Here is a 21,997-nt window from a genome sequence, read left to right as displayed (position 1 = left end):
ATGGTTGGCCCAGGGGATTAATTGTGTTTGCCTCTTATTTAATAGTGGCTGGCCCAGGGGATATTTAATAGGGCTGGCCCAGGGGATATTTTTAGTGGGTGGCTCATGGGCTGGGTGTGGCTTATTTAATAGTGGCTGGCCCAGGGGATATTTAATTGTGGCTGGCCCAGGGGATATTTAATAGTGGCTGACCCAGTGCTCCAGTTGTCTGGAGAGATGTGGAGGGTTAACACCTTTACTCTCCCTATTTTGATTTCTAACAAACAAAAACAAAATCTGATTTTCCCCTGTTCTGCTCCACTTTGTGGTCTCCTTCCTGTCGAAGTTTGGTGTTGGTTTTAATTGTGTTTGCCTCTTCTTGGTCAAATTTTTAGTGGGTGCTCATGGTGGGTGTCTTTTAGGTCCCAGTTGTTGCAAGTCAACTTTCAGTAGACAACTTAATGAGTGTTTTTCAGTCCTAAAACCCCACCAGTTTCGTTTTGGTTGTTGTTAGTGATTCTTTGTTAGTTCCCCCTTCTGTTTGACAACATTTTGGGGGGGTTTCTTGCTAGGGAATGTAACACGTCATGGGACTGGGGTGTATTCATTAGTGCACACTGTAGCAAACAGTACCAAAATGTTTTGCAACAGAAAACGTTTCGCAATGAAAAGTTGTGTTTCTTATTTGGACAAGTTCATGTTAGTCCCTCCCCCAGAAGACAGCCCTGCAGTACCTACCATGAAGCAGAAGACAGTCCTGCAGTACCGACCATGATGCAGAAGACAGCCCTGCAGTACCTACCATGAAGCAGAAGACAGCCCTGCAGTACCTACCGTGAAGCAGAAGACAGTCCTGCAGTGAAGCAGAAGACAGTCCTACAGTACCTACCATGAAGCAGAAGACAGCCCTGCAGTATCTACCGTGAAGCAGAAGATGCAGTCCTGCAGTACCTACCATGAAGCAGAAGACAGTCCTGCAGTGAAGCAGAAGACAGTCCTGCAGTGAAGCAGAAGACAGTCCTGCAGTGAAGCAGAAGACAGTCCTACAGTACCTACCATGAAGCAGAAGACAGCCCTGCAGTATCTACCGTCAAGCAGAAGACAGTCCTGCAGTACCTACCATGAAGCAGAAGACAGTCCTGCAGTACCTACCGTGAAGCAGAAGACAGTCCTGCAGTACCTACCGTGAAGCAGAAGACAGTCCTGCAGTACCTACCGTGAAGCAGAAGACAGTCCTGCAGTACCTACCGTGAAGCAGAAGACAGTCCTGCAGTACCTACCATGAAGCAGAAGATGCAGCCCTGCAGTACCTACCGTGAAGCAGAAGACAGCCCTGCAGTACCTACCGTGAAGCAGAAGATGCAGCCCTGGAGTACCTACAATGAAGCAGAAGACAGCCCTGCAGTATCTACCGTCAAGCAGAAGACAGTCCTGCAGTACCTACCATGAAGCAGAAGACAGTCCTGCAGTGAAGCAGAAGACAGTCCTGCAGTGAAGCAGAAGACAGTCCTGCAGTGAAGCAGAAGACAGTCCTACAGTACCTACCATGAAGCAGAAGACAGCCCTGCAGTATCTACCGTCAAGCAGAAGACAGTCCTGCAGTACCTACCGTGAAGCAGAAGACAGTCCTGCAGTACCTACCGTGAAGCAGAAGACAGTCCTGCAGTACCTACCGTGAAGCAGAAGACAGTCCTGCAGTACCTACCGTGAAGCAGAAGACAGTCCTGCAGTACCTACCGTGAAGCAGAAGACAGTCCTGCAGTACCTACCGTGAAGCAGAAGATGCAGCCCTGCAGTACCTACCATGAAGCAAAAGACAGTCCTGCAGTACCTACCATGAAGCAGAAGACAGCCCTGCAGTATCTACCGTGAAGCAGAAGACAGCCCTGCAGTACCTACCGTGAAGCAGAAGAAGTAGATGAGGACCAGACTAGTACACATGGCAAGGTTGGCTGCCAGAGAGAGTGGTGCCAGATACTTCAGGTTTGGGGTGAACACCAGGAGTATAATGGCTGGCAGGAAACACAACATGTAGAGACGGGAGTCAAAGCTGGGGACGGTCACAGCCGTCTGGTTTCTGTGGCAGTTCATGGTTGTCCCGTTAGAAGCCTCCACCACCTGAAGGAAGAATGCCAAAGTATAGTGAACACATAGTAGGGTATCCTTCTGTCACGTCATACCATCCTAAACTGTACTCTGCTGGATCTGGTATTTTCTTCCTATTGCCCTTTCCAGCAAGGTGCAAGCAACTGATGGATAGTGATGGCTTTGGGATGTCTGAACTTTAAATGTTATGAATCATTAGTTATAATAGAGACCTGAGGGGTGCCATAGCCGAGGGACTACACCAGAGGCTAATGGTTATCTGTAGGAGGAAGGTATATGGTGGTTGCAATTAAGCTTGGAATGTACTGAGTTTAGGGAAAGCGATCACATGTGGCAGGCATTGATAAGGGGAGAGAGAGTCATGGATTAGTGATGAAGGGGGTGGAGGTCAGGTCACATTAAGGGGGCAATGTTATTGTCCGTATCACTTAGTTTCCTGCCTAGCAATAAAGATAATGTTTAGCGAGAAGGAGGAGACTTCACCCAAAGTGGGGTACAAATACCACCACTATTTTAAACATGTTTTTGTCGCTTCAGAAGTTCGATCCTTTGGGAAGAATAAACTTGGTTTAAGCTTTCACAGTGTCCGTTGAGTTCTTACTCTAGTAATTAGAACCTAATGGTTGGCGTTGTCGGCAGGATTCACCATGATTTATAGTCAAACCAGAGAGTCCAGAGCTGGCAACAAACAAGGTAGGCACAGTTCCTACACCTGTTTCCACTCATTTTGATATCTTGGGGAGATGAGAATCGTAGGCTGAACACTTATAGGATACGGATCTAGAAAGCCTGAGTTTATTCAGTAGGGCCCATTGAGAAAGGGCCGGTCGTAAATATATGGTGTAGGGTGGGTTCCTTTAAGGATACGTCCCAAGTGGAGGTTTTCCTCTGCGAGATCTGTAAAAGGGGACAGAAAAATCCCAGCTGCAGTGACAGTGAGGCAATAGAGCGTATGTGGATAGTGATAAGAAGGTTACCTATAAAAACTCTGAAGAAAAGCCACATGCATGGTTAAAAGAAAAGCAATAAGATATTCGAAAACTGTTTGAGATTCGTGTAGGAACAGTAGCAATAAGGAGAGAGGTTGGTTTATGCCCTATTGGGCCGGTGAACCATGACAGATTATGTGGAAATAGGAAGACAAGTGTGAATCATTCTGGTAATGTGTGTTATCAACAACAGTGATATTTGATGCGCAACACTTGAATAAGACATTAAGTCATCCGTATTCTCCAGTAATACATTAACAGACACTGTAGTATTGGTTCTAATACAAGGTATTAAGTGCTGTTACCAATTAATAGGCACAAATACCATAACTATTCTCTGGGGAAGTGGGTATCAATACCATAACTATTCTCTGGGAAAGTGGGTATCAATACCATAACTATTCTCTGGGGAAGTGGGTATCAATACCATTACTATTCTCTGGGGAAGTGGGTATCAATATCATAACTATTCTCCGGGGGAAGTGGGTATCAATATCATAACTATTCTCTGGGGAAGTGGGTATCAATACCATTACTATTCTCTGGGGAAGTGGGTATCAATACCATTACTATTCTCTGGGGAAGTGGGTATCAATATCATAACTATTCTCTGGGGAAGTGGGTATCAATACCATAACAATTCTCTGGGGAAGTGGATATCAATACCATTACTATTCTCTGGGGAAGTGGGTATCAATACCATTACTATTCTCTGGGGAAGTGGGTATCAATATCATAACTATTCTCCGGGGGAAGTGGGTAGAGCAACCTTAGAAAGTAGTTAATAGAAGGTGGGTTTTATAGACGGGAGTGAAGAAATCTAAAACACCCGGGACAAGGTCGGGAGAGGTTTGGGAATAATAACTATTGATATGGTGACAGACGGACCAGATTCTCCCTGTGAAGCGGAACTAGAGGATTTTAATAAAGTCACGGAGGCCGCTGAAAGAAGCGCAAGAGCATTCTACCAATTTGGCTCGAATATGGGAAAAATTTAGCAAACTGGGTCAAATTGACCAGCACTTCCTTGTTGACGGAAAACTCAAATCAAACAAAGAACTCAGACATGCTGTTGTGCAGAATGACGTCAATGAGAAATCACAAGCTCAATATACAAGTGTTTTGATGTCAGCGTTTAATCAACAGAAGAGTATAGCTGATTAAAATTAATTTGTAGATGTACTCAGCTTCAAAATGTGAGTACATAGATATAATTTGTACTTCGGTTTTGATGGCAGGTTTGATCAAAAAATTGAGGGGGTAGTGGATAAAATAGAGCAGGATGCTTTATGAGTAGAAAAAAAAAACTCTGCTCACTTAACAGATGTGCGAGGGGTTAATATGACCACAGGGAAAGTCACTAACTATAGTTTCAATGGCCAAGGTAAGGCAACGAAACGTAGAGAAGAAACAAAGGTGTGGGGGTGTTGGTCATTGGAAAAAGGAGTGTAAAGTAGGAAAGAAGCCTGCTGTATACAGGAAAACATGCTGCCTGCTGTATACAGGAAAACATGCTGCCTGCTGTATACAGGAAAACATGCTGCCTGCTGTATACAGGAAAACATGCTGCCTGCTGTATACAGGAAAACATGCTGCCTGCTGTATACAGGAATACATGCTGCCTGCTGTATACAGGAAAACATGCTGCCTGCTGTATACAGGAAAACATGCTGCCTGCTGTATACAGGAATACATGCTGCCTGCTGTATACAGGAAAACATGCTGCCTGCTGTATACAGGAAAACATGCTGCCTGCTGTATACAGGAAAACATGCTGCCTGCTGTAAGCGTTGCTGCCTCTTGCTGTATACAGGAAAGCTGCCTGCTGTATACAGGAATACATGCTGCCTGCTGTATACAGGACATGCTGCCTGCTGTATACAGGAAAACATGCCTGCCTGAATGTAGCAGGACAGGAAAACATGCTGCCTGCTGTATACATAGCGGTGTATGGCATGCTGCCTGCTGTATACGGAAAACATGCTGCCTGCTGTATATATACAGTGCTGCCTGCTGTAGGAAAACATGCTGCCTGCTGTATACAGGAAAACATGCTGCCTGCTGTATACAGGAAAACATGCTGCCTGCTGTATACAGGAAAACATGCTGCCTGCTGTATACAGTACATGCTGCCTGCTGTATACACATGCTGCCTGCTGTATACAGGAAAACATGCTGCCTGCTGTATACAGGAAAACATGCTGCCTGCTGTATACAGGAAAACATGCTGCCTGCTGTATACAGGAAAACATGCTGCCTGCTGTATACAGGAAAACATGCTTCCAAGCAAGCGTTCGCCTCTTTTTCAAAAGAGCAACAACAAATCCTCCTGAAAGTAGCAGGACAGGAAACTTCCACATAGCGGTGTATGGCCTCGGTACGATCAATAGTAGGTCATAGAGATTACAGTTTCTATGTGATCACGTCTTACACAACTTTTTAATAGATACCAGGATCAAATATCGCGGATTCCTTATGGTGAGAAATTGGCTAAAGGAAAGAGCATATTGGGTTGAAGGATCAAGTCGAAATACCAGGGGGATTGGTTCTAAAGAGGAAACACATTAACATTATCTGACCAAACACTCCTCGCAAACTCAGAAAACCTTGGGAGGTTTTTAATCTCATGAGACATTCTGTCATTTTATTACGAATATATTTACATTTTATGTTGTCTTACTCTGAAATACATTTCTAGAATGGACGAAAAGGTGGAGGGGGTCACGAGGAATTAGCATAAGGGTACCACACCCAAAATGAACGTAACATTTTTTTTTTGTTCATGAACATGGTAGTGTGGTGGTCATGCAGAATCATGGGGGAAAGAGACCAGTGAATCGTTGGACTAATGGCGAGAATAAGTCACCGTGTCTAAGGGTAGTACATGCTAAATAAAAAATAGACAAAAGGATGGGGTGGATTAAAAACATGATTGGGGTAATGGACCGTGGATTTACCTATATCTTCTTTGGTTTAGAATGAATACTTCTGGATTGCTGATTAAGATGTAGCATAGTGAATGCTAACGAAATGTACACTTTCGTTTTCCAGAAGAGGAGGCGGTTTCATTATCTCTCGTTGGAATGTTCCCAGAGACTGTGGTATTGGGGAGAGCAGTTAGTGATATTCAGCCGTTTTAAGTGTAAAAAGGTTCTGAATTAGAAACGGAGTTCCCAGATAAGAAGGCCTGTTCGTGTGTGTTTTTCACACACACACACACACACACACACACACACACAACCGGTTATGAGTATGCGTTAGTGGTGTTGATACTGTGGGATTTATTTTGTGTGGGGTCTTATCAACTTGGTTTTAATTTGGGTATGCAATTACTTTACTTTATATGAGATACCATTATTTCCATATGGAGTTATCAAGAGTTGTAATTCTGAGTTGATTGGTTATTCGAATTTGTTTATTTTTGATGGAACATGTTTTTGAATCACGATGTGAATCATGTGTTCGAAGGGGAAATAGTTCCCAGGGGCCCTGGTCTTTGGGTAAAATAGAAAACTATATGATAATAATGGGTTGACAGTTACTCCAAATGGACTGTGGATGTGTGAATTGATGATTTCATTTTTTTGTGTCTTTGTATCGATACAAATGACACCAGATTGGCTCTACTGTATTGTTGGGTTAGGGTGCTAATTCTCTGATCTGGTAACTCTTCATAGCGGTCAGCAGTAGAATAAGGGAGTATGAACTAACTTTGACAATGGTTGTTTCTACAGTAAAAGTATGTTGTTATGCTCTTTGACATTTGTCGTAGAGATAATGTTATTTAAGAAAATTGGGAATGTAATAATTTGTCATACAGTTCAATGCTTGTCTGGATTTCTTGAATCCGAAATTAATTGAACTAAACTGTTTTTCCTGATCTGTCCTCTCGAGGGTTATCATGGAAGGTGATGTTCGATCGTGTCTTAATGCATGTAGGAATAATTTGACCACAAACAGTGTGTGTGAAACTCAAAACCCTCCCTAACCGGCTGAAGAAAGAGCAACGAAGGCGTTCAATGTGACAGTGACTTAACACTCCAATCTGAGTCCGAGCCATTAACCTGGGTACGTACGGGCAGCAGGAGTGTGCCATGAGTCCGGAGACCGCACATATGGAGTGAGCACGGAGAGAGATTACATGCAAACTTCTATCATGCTCCTGGTGTACTGCTGAGAGAAATGGACCAGACAGAATGGTGGTAGCGGCTCAGGTGAGAGGCTTGTGTATGTGGGGAAAAACGTATTCCTTTATATTGAATTCGGGACATTACCAAGGGCCATCAAAAGTGACAGACAAGAGTTACATATGTGCTGTTGCGAAGGAGGAAATGCCCGGGAGGAGAGGGGGTGGGATTGAGGAAGGCCTACACACTGCGAACAATTTAGACAAAGAATACGTTGGAGATAGCGATCTTTCATTGCCATGCCACTCACAACAGGAAAACAGGGACAAAAGGGGGGTTGTAATGAGAATAGTCATTACCGGCAATTAAAAGGCCCCGTTTATAAATGTACATTCTAACCGTGATGATGTGTGCCAGGTTGAGAAGCTCAAACTCACGTGATAAGACTCAAAGTAAAACACTAAAGAACTGTCATTCTAAATTTGAGTTGGATCATTTATAAAATGATTTAGTTATGCTTTAGCTACAGCGAGAGAGAGTTGCTCTCAAACTGTGAGGGGTGGGTGCACTGCCCAAATGTATTATGCCTAGGGAGGGCTCTAGAAACCTTATCTTTAAGTGTCCTTAGACAGGGAGGTTATTAGAGAACTCACTGGATGATAGCTAGGTTCAAACATCATTTTTTTGTAATTTTTTTTTACCATGGTCATCAGAATTTTAATGTTAAAACCGCAACAATACATATAGATTGCTGGATGATACGGTACAATGAATTGCATACAAGGCTCATAGTCTGTGTCTTGCGTTATTAACACCCAAGGATGAAAATGGAAGGAGCCGGGCATCACAAGGGCATAGAACATAACAGATGGACAGTTCTTTCCCCAGTTTAAGTTGCATCAAAGGTGCTGTGAAATGATTAAACATGTACTTTTTTTCCCTCTTTCCTTCCTTGTTTTTAGGTCTCGTGGAATCATTGTTCCAGAGGAAGGACAGATTTATATTGACTAATTGATTTAAGAATGTTTTAGTATGTTTATAACTGTAGAAGTGCATTAGGAGTAGTGACTAGTGTGTTATGGGTTAGATGGAATGCTATATGTGCACATGTATCTGTAGCAGGAGGCAAGGTTCACACGAGGCCTGTGGTTGAGACAAAAGGTTTGCACAAGGCTGTTAAGGGAGATGGAATGTGACTGGGGTGGAGATCAGTGGAGGCTCATTAAGGAAGGTTGTTAAGTGAGATGGAATGTGACTGGGGTGGAGATCAGTGGAGGCTCATTAAGGAAGGTTGTTAAGGGAGATGGAATGTGACTGGGGTGGAGATCAGTGGAGGCTCATTAAGGAAGGTTGTTAAGGGAGATGGAATGTGACTGGGGTGGAGATCAGTGTAGGCTCATTAAGGAAGGCTGTTAAGTGAGATGGAATGTGACTGGGGTGGAGATCAGAGGAGGCTCATTACGGAAGGTCGTGGTGATAGAGTGGTATCATTCCCAGAGACTATGTACAGTTGAAGTTGGAAGTTTACATACACCTTAGCCAAATACATTTAAACTCAGTTTTTCACAATTCCTGACATTTAATCCGAGTAAAAATGTGCTGTGTTAGGTGTTAGGTGAGTGTGTTAGGTGAGTTAGGATCACCAACTTATTTTAAGAATGTGAAATGTCAGAATAATAGTAGAGAGAATGATTTATTTAAGCTTTTATTTCTTTCATCACATTCCCAGTGGGTGAGAAGTTTACATACACTCAATTAGTATTTGGTAGCATTGACTTTAAATTGTTTAACAAAGGTCAAAGGTTTCAGGTAGGCTTCCACAAGCTTCCCACAATAAATTGGGTGAATTTTGTCCCATTCCTCCTGACAGAGCTGGTGTAACTGAGTCAGGTTTGTAGGCCTCCTTGCTCGCACACGCGTTTTCAGTTCTGCCCACAAATGTTCTATAGGACTGAGGTCAGGGCTTTGTGATGGCCACTCCATTACCTTGACTTTGTTGTCCTTAAGCCATTTTGCCACAACTTTGGAAGTATGCTTAGGGTCATTGCTTTAACTGATGCCTTGAGATGTTGCTTCAATATTTCCACATAATTTTCCTCCCTTATGATGCCATCTATTTTGTGAAGTGCACCAGTCCCTCCTGCAGCAAAGCACCTCTACAACATAATGCTGACCCCCCCCCCCTCTCATGCTTCACGGTTGGAATGGTGTTCTTCGGCTTGCAAGTGTCCCCCTTTTTTCTCCAAACACAACGATGGTCATTGTGGCCAAACAGTTCTATTTTTGTTTCATCAGACCAGAGGACATTTCTCCAAAAAGTACGATCTTTGTCCCCACGTGCAGTCGCAAACCGTAGTCTGGCTTTTTTATGGCAGTTTTGGAGCAGTGGCTTCTTCCTTGCTGAGCGGCCTTTCAGGTTATGTCAATATAGAACTTGTTTTACTGTGGATATAGATACTTTTGTACCTGTTTCCTCCAGCATCTTCACAAGGTCCTTGTGTTTATTTTCCTCAGGTCTTGGCTGATTTCATTTGAGAGTTTGAAGGTAGGCCTTCAAATACATCCACAGGTACACCTCCAATTGACTCAAATGATGTCAATTAGCCTATCAGAAGCTTCTAAAGCCATGACATCATTTTCTGGAATTTTCCAAGCTGTTTAAAGGCACAGTCAACTTAGTGTATGTAAACTTCTGACCCACTGGAATTGTGATATAGTGAATTATAAGTGAAATAATCTGTCTGTAAACAATTGTTGGAAAAATTACTTGTGTCATGCACAAAGTAGATGTCCTAACCGACTTGCCAAAACTATAGTTTGTTAACAATACATTTGTGGAGTGGTTGAAAAACAAGTTTTAATGACTCCAACCTAAGTGGATGTAAACTTCTGACCTCAACTGTATATTGGTACTGGAGATAACTGTCCTCCTGTCTCTCTACGAAGCTAACTGTGCAAAATATAGGGTCTATTAGGAGTTCAATTGAACGTTAACACAGACCCAGATCATGGTGAGAGTAGAAGAGATAGTGTCTGAAATACCATCACTATTGTCAACTTTCAAGAAACCTGTGACTCAAGAGTTTTGTTAGGTTGGATATTCTTCCAACTTCATTCATCTCTTCCCCATTCATAACAACAGGCGAACACTTGACAGATTCCATGAAGTAATTACTCACGGCAGTCGCTGTAGGGACAGTAATTGAAGAAGGCTATAGCAAACAGCTTGGAATGGGACTACGGTATAAATGAGGGAGTTTGAGGTATGCATCATCATGGGCATTACTTTAGTAGCATTGTTGGGATATCAGTTTGAGGACTCATGTCACATGGCTTGGTAGCGGGTAACTGGGAGAACGATGGGAGAACCGGGGGCTGTTAGTCACGTCACAAATTAGTGATCTAGTGGATCTACGTCGTCAGGAAATGACCCATGCGTTGCAGTGTGTATATTCCCAAGTGGAAGTGGCACGAGCAAGAGATAACCGAGGGCACGGGCTGAGCAAGAGATAACCGAGGGCACGGGCTGAATTCTGGAGATTGAGTGCACACACAGTACTCCGTACAGCACCTGCAGCAGTAAAGATCGTCATGTCTCTCCTCGGGAGGGGTGAAAGCTGTCACGTGAAGTGAGGTCTAGCTGCATAATGAGTGAGCTTGAAGACGCCATGACAGAGGAAGCGGAGCTAATGAGAGATTCCACTGTAGACATACAGATTGGGTCTGGAAGCTACTTTAACCGTCATAAAGATACAATGTTTAGCGAGAAGGAGGAGACTTCACCCAAAGTGGGGTACAAATACCACCACTATTGTAAACATGTTTTTGTCGATTCAGCTGTTCGATCCTTTGGGAAGAATAAACTTGGTTTAAGCTTTCACAGTGTCCAATGGACTCCAATCAAGTAGTAGAACCGTCTCAAGGACGATCAATGGAAAACAGAAAGCACTGGAGCTCAATTCCGAGTCTGAATACTTATGTAAATAAGGTATTTGTTTTTAATACATTTGTAAAAATTTCTAAAAACCTGTTTTCGCTTTGTCATTATGGGGTATTGTGTGTAGGTTGATGAGGGGGGGGGGGAACGATTTAATCCATTTTAGAATAAGGCTGTAATGTAACAAAATGTGGAAAAAGTCAAGAGGTCTGAATACTTTCCGAATGCACTGTAGCTGAGTAACAGAACAAGCAAAAGAGTTTGGCTGGAATCTTGTCCACTCCAGTGATGATAACAACCAAACTGCTGGAATCTTGTCCACACCAGTGATGATAACATCTAAACTGCTGGAATCTTGTCCACACCAGTGATGATAACATCTAAACTGCTGGAATCTTGTCCACACCAGTGATGATAACATCTAAACTGCTGGAATCTTGTTCACACCAGTGATGATAACATCCAAACTGCTGGAATCTTGCTCACACCAGTGATGATAACATCCAAACTGCTGGAATCGTGTCCACTCCAGTGATGATAACATCTAAACTGCTGGTATCTTGTCCACTCCAGTGATGATAACATCCAAACTGCTGGAATCTTGTCCACTCCAGTGATGATAACCCCTTTCTTTTAATTCAGGATTAAGGGCAGAGAGAACCCTTGGTTTACTAAGGAACTTACAAAAATCATGCTACGTGGGCTAAAGCAAGAGGGACTGGTTTGGCAGATGATTGGATGGCTTTTAAACGTCTTCGAAATATAGGTGTGGCTATGATACGTAAATTGAAAGCAGACCACTACCTGTAATCTACTTCACAAAATGTAAATAATCCATCCAAATGTTGACAAGTAGTGAAAGGTTTGGAGTGCAGAAAAGATACACAGCTTCCTGTTGGTGGACACACAGATTGTAACTGAGAGAACCTCCATTCTGAAAGCCTTGAACAAGCATTTTTTAGATGCAGGCAGTTTATTTGAAATGGTCAAAGGTATAATTGAGCCCCCTATGAATTTACCTGATACCCCTGTGCACTCCTCCACCAAGTTCTCCTTTTCATCCTTCTCTGTTTCAGAAGTGTGTAAAGCCCTGAAAGAAATTGATTTTAAAAAATCCTCTGGCCCTGATGAACTAGACCCCCGCCTCTTACGCCTAGCCGCAGATATCATTGCTCCCCCCTTAACATGTATTTTTAACCTCACGCCTGATGTTAAGGAAATCCCCAAGTTATGGAAATCTGCTTGTGTACTGCCTCTCCTGAAAGGTGGAGATCCTTCGCTACTTGACAACTATCGACCCATATCAAAATTGTCTGTACTGTCAAAGGTACTGGAGTCCTTAGTTAGTAGGCAGCTAAAACCTACTTACTTAAATGGAATGCAATCAGGTTTTAGGCCTGGCCACAGCACTGTTTCAGTAACATTGAAGGTTTTAAATGACATCCACTGTGCTCTTGATAAGAAGTGACATTGTGTGTCTGTTTTTGTTGATTTGTCGAAGGATTTTGCCACCGTGGACCATGCTGTGTTAGTGCAAAGGTTGAAATGTTGTGGAATTGCTGGTCATGCTCTAGATTGGTTTATAAATTACCTATCAAATCGTACACAATGTGTAATGGTGGATGGTTGTAAATCTGAGTCCATAGAGGTTTGCTCAGGTGTTCCGCAAGGTTCTATTTTGGGCCCACTGTTGTTCATTTTGTATATCAACAACATGGGGATCTTATTGAAACAGTAGATGTTAATTTTTATGCAGATGATACTGTTATTTATTCAAGTGGTAGTAGTTTATCTTTAGAAAATGCCCAAAGAGCATTTAACATCATACAACAGAATCTGTATGATTTAAAGCTGATTCTAAATTTGGGTAAAACAAAATGCATGGTATTTTCAAATGCCAGGCATGTTACTAATCATGTCATTGCTACATTGGCTGGACATACTATAGAGAAAGTTAAAGTGTACAAATATTTGGGTGTGTGGGTTGATGATAAGCTGAGCTTCATTGTGCATGTAGAGAACTTGATAAGGAAGCTCAAGCTGAAAATAGGATTTTATTACCGGCATAAGTCTGGTTTTGCTTTTGATGCCAGGAAGGAGCTGGTACGATGTACATTACTGTCGGTTTTAGATTTTAGTGATGTTATATATATATATATGCAGGCCTCAGCCACTACTCTGAGAGCACTTGATTCAGTGTATCATGCAGCCCTCAGATTCAGTACAAATCAGAAACGTCTAACACATCATTGTGATCTCTACAGCGCTGTTGGCTGGTCATCATTGATCTTGCGTAGGCTTAAACACTGGTATACACTGATTTATAAGGCCATGTTGGGTAAAATGCCATTTTATCTCTGTTCTTTTTAAGTCAGGTCAGTAAATAAATATCAATTACGGTCCCATTCTGATTTGCTTCTAACGGTACCAAAAATTAGAACAGGTTATGGTAGAAATAGTTTTAGTTACTCAGCTCCATGGTCCTGGAATTCTCTCCTGAACATTTTAAAATGTGATGATCTAGTTTCGTGGGTGGAGTTTAAACACTTGATCGATGTATATATATCATAGAAGAGTGTAATTGTATTTAGGCCAGCTATTTTTAGTCAAGATGTTTGTGTTTTTAATTGTAATATGTATCTGTTGTACTGTATGTGTGTTGATAGTTTTGTTTAATGTTGTGTTCGTGTATGTAAGTGGTTTTGTCTGAAACGTTGTTCCCTGTGCTGCTATTGGACCAGGTCTCTCTTGGAAAAGAGATTATCTCAATGAGAAAACACCTGTATAAATAAAAGGTAAAATATATATATTTTTTAAATAACATCCAAACTGCTGGTATCTTGTTGACTCCAGTGATGATAACATCCAAACTGCTGGTACTGCTCAGGAAGAAGGAAACACCACCACCTGGTGGTGTGAAACAGTACTAGTCAACTTGATGACATGTCCCCCTACCTGTTTGACGTTGTCACTGAGGAAGACGAAGTAGACACAGCAGAAACCCAGCTGGGTGATGATCAGAAACACGTTTACTATCCGCCTGAAGGAAAACAGGGACAAGGACACAAATAAACATTGTTTCTAAACATTAGAGGGGACTGAAAACACCAGATATTAAACCAAACACTTACTGAATAAGGTGAAAACACAAGCCATAATATAGAAGACTAGAGGGAGTTTAACTTGTTATTACAGAATACATTTAATGTGATTCATAACCTTCCTGTAGACACATTCTACAGTAACTACTGTAGACATTCTACTGTAGACTCATTCTACAGTAACTACTGTAGACACACTACTGTAGACACATTCCACTGTAGACACATTCTACTGTAGACACATTCTACTGTGGACACATTCTACTGTAGACACATTGTACTGTAGACTCATTATACAGTAACTACTGTACACATTCTACTGTAGACACATTCTACTGTAGACACATTCTACTGTAGACACATTCTAAAGTAACTACTGTAGACACATTCTACTGTAGACACATTCTACAGTAACTACTGTAGACACATTCTACTGTAACTACTGTAGACACATTCTACTGTAACCACTGTAGACACATTCTACTGTAACCACTGTAGACACATTCTACTGTAACCACTGTAGACACACTACTGTAGACACATTCTACTGTAACTACAGTAGTAACTACTGTAGACACATTCTACTGTAACTAATGTAGACACATTCTACTGTAGACACAGTCTACTGTAACTACTGTAGACACAGTCTACTGTAACTACTGTAGACACAGTCTACTGTAACTACTGTAGACACATTCTACTGTAACTACTGTAGACACATTCTACTGTAGACACAATCTACTGTAACTACTGTAGACACATTCTACTGTAACTACTGTAGACACATTCTACTGTAACTACTGTAGACACAATCTACTGTAACTACTGTAGACACAATCTACTGTAACTACTGTAGACACAATCTACTGTAACTACTGTAGACACAATCTACTGTAACTACTGTAGACACAATCTACTGTAACTACTGTAGACACAATCTACTGTAACTACTGTAGACACATTCTACTGTAACTACTGTAGACACATTCTACTGTAACTACTGTAGACACATTCTACTGTATCTACAGTAATAACTACTGCAGACACATTCTACTGTAGACACATTCTACTGTAACTACAGTAGTAACTACTGTAGACACATTCTACTGTAACTACAGTAGTAACTACTGTAGACACATTCTACTGTAACTACAGTAGTAACTACTGTAGACACATTCTACTGGAACTATAGTAGTAACTACTTTAGACACATTCTACTGTAACTACTGTATACACATTCTACTGTAACTACAGTAGTAACTACTGTAGACACATTCTACCGTAACTATAGTAGTAACTACTGTAGACACATTCTACTGTAACTACTGTAGAAACATTCTACTGAAACTACTGTAGACACATTCTACTGAAACTACTGTAGACACATTCTACTGTAACTACTGTAGACACATTCTACTGAAACTACTGTAGACACATTCTACTGAAACTATAGTAGTAACTACTGTAGACACATTCTACTGTAACTACTGTAGACACATTCTACTGAAACTAGAGTAGTAACTACTGAGCCCCCTATGAATTTACCTGACACCCCTGTGCACTCCTCCACCAAGTTCTCCTTTTCATCCTTCTCTGTTTCAGAAGTGTGTAAAGCCCTGAAAGAAATTGATTTTAAAAAATCCTCTGGCCCTGATGAACTAGACCCCCGCCTCTTACGCCTAGCCGCAGATATCATTGCTCCCCCCTTAACATGTATTTTTAACCTCACGCCTGATGCTAAGGAAATCCCCAAGTTATGGAAATCTGCTTGTGTACTGCCTCTCCTGAAAGGTGGAGATCCTTCGCTACTTGACAACTATCGACCCATATCAAAATTGTCTGTACTGTCAAAGGTACTGGAGTCCTTAGTTAGTAGGCAGCTAAAACCTACTTACTTAAATGTAACTACTGTAGACACATTCTACTGTAACTACTGTAGACACATTCTACTGTAACTACTGTAGACACATTCTACTGTAACTACTGTAGACACAATCTACTGTAACTACTGTAGACACATTCTACTGTAACTACTGTAGACACATTCTACTGTAACTACTGTAGACACATTCTACTGTAACTACTGTAGACACATTCTACTGTAACTACTGTAGACACATTCTACTGTAACTACTGTAGACACATTCTACTGTAACTACTGTAGACACAATCTACTGTAACTACTGTAGACACATTCTACTGTAACTACTGTAGACACATTCTACTGTAACTACTGTAGACACATTATACTGTAACTACTGTAGACACATTCTACTGTAACTACAGTAGTAACTACTGCAGACACATTCTACTGTAGACACATTCTACTGTAACTACAGTAGTAACTACTGTAGACACATTCTACTGTAACTACAGTAGTAACTACTGTAGACACATTCTACTGTAACTACAGTAGTAACTACTGTAGACACATTCTACTGGAACTATAGTAGTAACTACTTTAGACACATTCTACTGTAACTACTGTATACACATTCTACTGTAACTACAGTAGTAACTACTGTAGACACATTCTACTGTAACTATAGTAGTAACTACTGTAGACACATTCTACTGTAACTATAGTAGTAACTACTGTAGACACATTCTACTGTAACTACTGTAGAAACATTCTACTGAAACTACTGTAGACACATTCTACTGAAACTACTGTAGACACATTCTACTGTAACTACTGTAGACACATTCTACTGTAACTACAGTAGTAACTACTGTAGACACGTTCCACTGTAGACACATTCTACTGTAACTACAGTAGTAACTACTGTAGACACGTTCCACTGTAGACACATTCCACTGTAACTACAGTAGTAACTACTGTAGACATTCTACTGTAGACTCATTCTACAGTATATACTGTAGACACACTACTGTAGACACATTCTACTGTAGACACATTCTACTGTAGACACATTCTACTGTAACTACTGTAGACACATTCTACTGTAACCACTGTAGACACATTCTACTGTAACCACTGTAGACACACTACTGTAGACACATTCCACTGTAGACACATTCTACTGTAACTACTGTAGACACATTCTACTGTAACTACTGTAGACACAATCTACTGTAACTACTGTAGACACATTCTACTGTAACTACTGTAGACACATTCTACTGTAACTACTGTAGACACATTCTACTGTAACTACTGTAGACACATTCTACTGTAACTACAGTAGTAACTACTGCAGACACATTCTACTGTAGACACATTCTACTGTAACTACAGTAGTAACTACTGTAGACACATTCTACTGTAACTACAGTAGTAACTACTGTAGACACATTCTACTGTAACTACAGTAGTAACTACTGTAGACACATTCTACTGGAACTATAGTAGTAACTACTTTAGACACATTCTACTGTAACTACTGTATACACATTCTACTGTAACTACAGTAGTAACTACTGTAGACACATTCTACTGTAACTATAGTAGTAACTACTGTAGACACATTCTACTGTAACTACTGTAGAAACAGTCTACTGAAACTACTGTAGACACATTCTACTGAAACTACTGTAGACACATTCTACTGAAACTATAGTAGTAACTACTGTAGACACATTCTACTGTAACTACTGTAGACACATTCTACTGAAACTAGAGTAGTAACTACTGTAGACACATTCTACTGTAATTACTGTAGACACATTCTACTGTAACTATAGTAGTAACTACTGTAGACACATTCTACTGTAGACATATTCTACTGTAACTACTGTAGACACATTCTACTGTAACTACAGTAGTAACTACTGAGCCCCCTATGAATTTACCTGACACCCCTGTGCACTCCTCCACCAAGTTCTCCTTTTCATCCTTCTCTGTTTCAGAAGTGTGTAAAGCCCTGAAAGAAATTGATTTAAAAAAATCCTCTGGCCCTGATGAACTAGACCCCCGCCTCTTACGCCTAGCCGCAGATATCATTGCTCCCCCCTTAACATGTATTTTTAACCTCACGCCTGATGTTAAGGAAATCCCCAAGTTATGGAAATCTGCTTGTGTACTGCCTCTCCTGAAAGGTGGAGATCCTTCGCTACTTGACAACTATCGACCCATATCAAAATTGTCTGTACTGTCAAAGGTACTGGAGTCCTTAGTTAGTAGGCAGCTAAAACCTACTTACTTAAATGTAACTACTGTAGACACATTCTACTGTAACTACTGTAGACACATTCTACTGTAACTACTGTAGACACATTCTACTGTAACTACAGTAGTAACTACTGCAGACACATTCTACTGTAGACACATTCTACTGTAACTACAGTAGTAACTACTGTAGACACATTCTACTGTAACTACAGTAGTAACTACTGTAGACACATTCTACTGTAACTACAGTAGTAACTACTGTAGACACATTCTACTGGAACTATAGTAGTAACTACTTTAGACACATTCTACTGTAACTACTGTATACACATTCTACTGTAACTACAGTAGTAACTACTGTAGACACATTCTACTGTAACTATAGTAGTAACTACTGTAGACACATTCTACTGTAACTATAGTAGTAACTACTGTAGACACATTCTACTGTAACTACTGTAGAAACATTCTACTGAAACTACTGTAGACACATTCTACTGAAACTACTGTAGACACATTCTACTGTAACTACTGTAGACACATTCTACTGTAACTACAGTAGTAACTACTGTAGACACGTTCCACTGTAGACACATTCTACTGTAACTACAGTAGTAACTACTGTAGACACGTTCCACTGTAGACACATTCCACTGTAACTACAGTAGTAACTACTGTAGACATTCTACTGTAGACTCATTCTACAGTATATACTGTAGACACACTACTGTAGACACATTCTACTGTAGACACATTCTACTGTAGACACATTCTACTGTAACTACTGTAGACACATTCTACTGTAACCACTGTAGACACATTCTACTGTAACCACTGTAGACACACTACTGTAGACACATTCCACTGTAGACACATTCTACTGTAACTACTGTAGACACATTCTACTGTAACTACTGTAGACACATTCTACTGTAACTACTGTAGACACATTCTACTGTAACTACTGTAGACACATTCTACTGTAACTACTGTAGACACATTCTACTGTAACTACTGTAGACACATTCTACTGTAACTACAGTAGTAACTACTGCAGACACATTCTACTGTAGACACATTCTACTGTAACTACAGTAGTAACTACTGTAGACACATTCTACTGTAACTACAGTAGTAACTACTGTAGACACATTCTACTGGAACTATAGTAGTAACTACTTTAGACACATTCTACTGTAACTACTGTATACACATTCTACTGTAACTACAGTAGTAACTACTGTAGACACATTCTACTGTAACTATAGTAGTAACTACTGTAGACACATTCTACTGTAACTACTGTAGAAACAGTCTACTGAAACTACTGTAGACACATTCTACTGAAACTACTGTAGACACATTCTACTGAAACTATAGTAGTAACTACTGTAGACACATTCTACTGTAACTACTGTAGACACATTCTACTGAAACTAGAGTAGTAACTACTGTAGACACATTCTACTGTAATTACTGTAGACACATTCTACTGTAACTATAGTAGTAACTACTGTAGACACATTCTACTGTAGACATATTCTACTGTAACTACTGTAGACACATTCTACTGTAACTACAGTAGTAACTACTGTAGACACGTTCCACTGTAGACACATTCTACTGTAACTACAGTAGTAACTACTGTAGACACATTCTACTGTAGACACATTCTACTGTAACTACTGTAGACACATTCTACTGTAACTACTGTAGTAACTACTGTAGACATTCTACTGTAACTACAGTAGTAACTACTGTAGACACATTCTACTGTAACTATAGTAGTAACTACTGTAGACACATTCTACTGTAACTATAGTAGTAACTACTGTAGACACATTCTACTGTAACTACTGTAGTAACTACTGTAGACACATTCTACTGTAACTACTGTAGACACATTCTACTGAAACTACTGTAGACACATTCTACTGAAACTACTGTAGACACATTCTACTGAAACTACTGTAGACACATTCTACTGAAACTATAGTAGTAACTACTGTAGACACATTCTACTGAAACTATAGTAGTAACTACTGTATACACATTCTACTGTAACTACTGTAGACACATTCTACTGTAACTATAGTAGTAACTACTGTAGACACATTCTACTGTAACTACAGTAGTAACTACTGTAGACACATTCTACTGTAACTACAGTAGTAACTACTGTAGACACATTCTACTGGAACTATAGTAGTAACTACTTTAGACACATTCTACTGTAACTACTGTATACACATTCTACTGTAACTACAGTAGTAACTACTGTAGACAGATTCTACTGTAACTATAGTAGTAACTACTGTAGACACATTCTACTGAAACTACTGTAGACACATTCTACTGAAACTACTGTAGACACATTCTACTGTAACTACTGTAGACACATTCTACTGTAACTACAGTAGTAACTACTGTAGACACGTTCCACTGTAGACACATTCTACTGTAACTACAGTAGTAACTACTGTAGACACGTTCCACTGTAGACACATTCCACTGTAACTACAGTAGTAATTACTGTAGACATTCTACTGTAGACTCATTCTACAGTATATACTGTAGACACACTACTGTAGACACATTCCACTGTAGACACATTCTACTGTAACTACTGTAGACACATTCTACTGTAACTACTGTAGACACATTCTACTGTAACTACTGTAGACACATTCTACTGTAACTACTGTAGACACATTCTACTGTAACTACAGTAGTGACTACTGCAGACACATTCTACTGTAGACACATTCTACTGTAACTACAGTAGTAACTACTGTAGACACATTCTACTGTAACTACAGTAGTAACTACTGTAGACACATTCTACTGGAACTATAGTAGTAACTACTTTAGACACATTCTACTGTAACTACTGTATACACATTCTACTGTAACTACAGTAGTAACTACTGTAGACACATTCTACTGTAACTATAGTAGTAACTACTGTAGACACATTCTACTGTAACTATAGTAGTAACTACTGTAGACACATTCTACTGTAACTACTGTAGAAACATTCTACTGAAACTACTGTAGACACATTCTACTGAAACTACTGTAGACACATTCTACTGTAACTACTGTAGACACATTCTACTGTAACTACAGTAGTAACTACTGTAGACACGTTCCACTGTAGACACATTCTACTGTAACTACAGTAGTAACTACTGTAGACACGTTCCACTGTAGACACATTCCACTGTAACTACAGTAGTAACTACTGTAGACATTCTACTGTAGACTCATTCTACAGTATATACTGTAGACACACTACTGTAGACACATTCTACTGTAGACACATTCTACTGTAGACACATTCTACTGTAACTACTGTAGACACATTCTACTGTAACCACTGTAGACACATTCTACTGTAACCACTGTAGACACACTACTGTAGACACATTCCACTGTAGACACATTCTACTGTAACTACTGTAGACACATTCTACTGTAACTACTGTAGACACATTCTACTGTAACTACTGTAGACACATTCTACTGTAACTACTGTAGACACATTCTACTGTAACTACAGTAGTAACTACTGCAGACACATTCTACTGTAGACACATTCTACTGTAACTACAGTAGTAACTACT

The 21,997-nt window shown here is 40.3% G+C and overlaps 1 protein-coding gene across 3 annotated transcripts in view; it reads right to left on the bottom strand.

The window, feature by feature from the left end:
* Positions 1 to 21,997, bottom strand: part of LOC139390765 (proton-coupled amino acid transporter 1-like) — an 84,014-nt gene that overhangs the window by 38,143 nt on the left and 23,874 nt on the right. For all 3 annotated transcript variants that reach the window (XM_071138122.1, XM_071138124.1, XM_071138123.1), the window contains 2 exons: positions 14,094 to 14,178; positions 1,879 to 2,097 (listed from right to left, as the gene is read on the bottom strand). In XM_071138122.1, coding sequence (XP_070994223.1) covers positions 1,879 to 2,097; positions 14,094 to 14,178 — 304 coding nt within the window. The remainder of the gene's footprint in view (positions 1 to 1,878; positions 2,098 to 14,093; positions 14,179 to 21,997) is intronic.

Source organism: Oncorhynchus clarkii, chromosome 31 (genome assembly GCF_045791955.1).
Source record: "Oncorhynchus clarkii lewisi isolate Uvic-CL-2024 chromosome 31, UVic_Ocla_1.0, whole genome shotgun sequence".
Taxonomy (NCBI): domain Eukaryota; kingdom Metazoa; phylum Chordata; class Actinopteri; order Salmoniformes; family Salmonidae; genus Oncorhynchus; species Oncorhynchus clarkii.
This window is presented reverse-complemented; position numbering and strand designations above follow the sequence as displayed.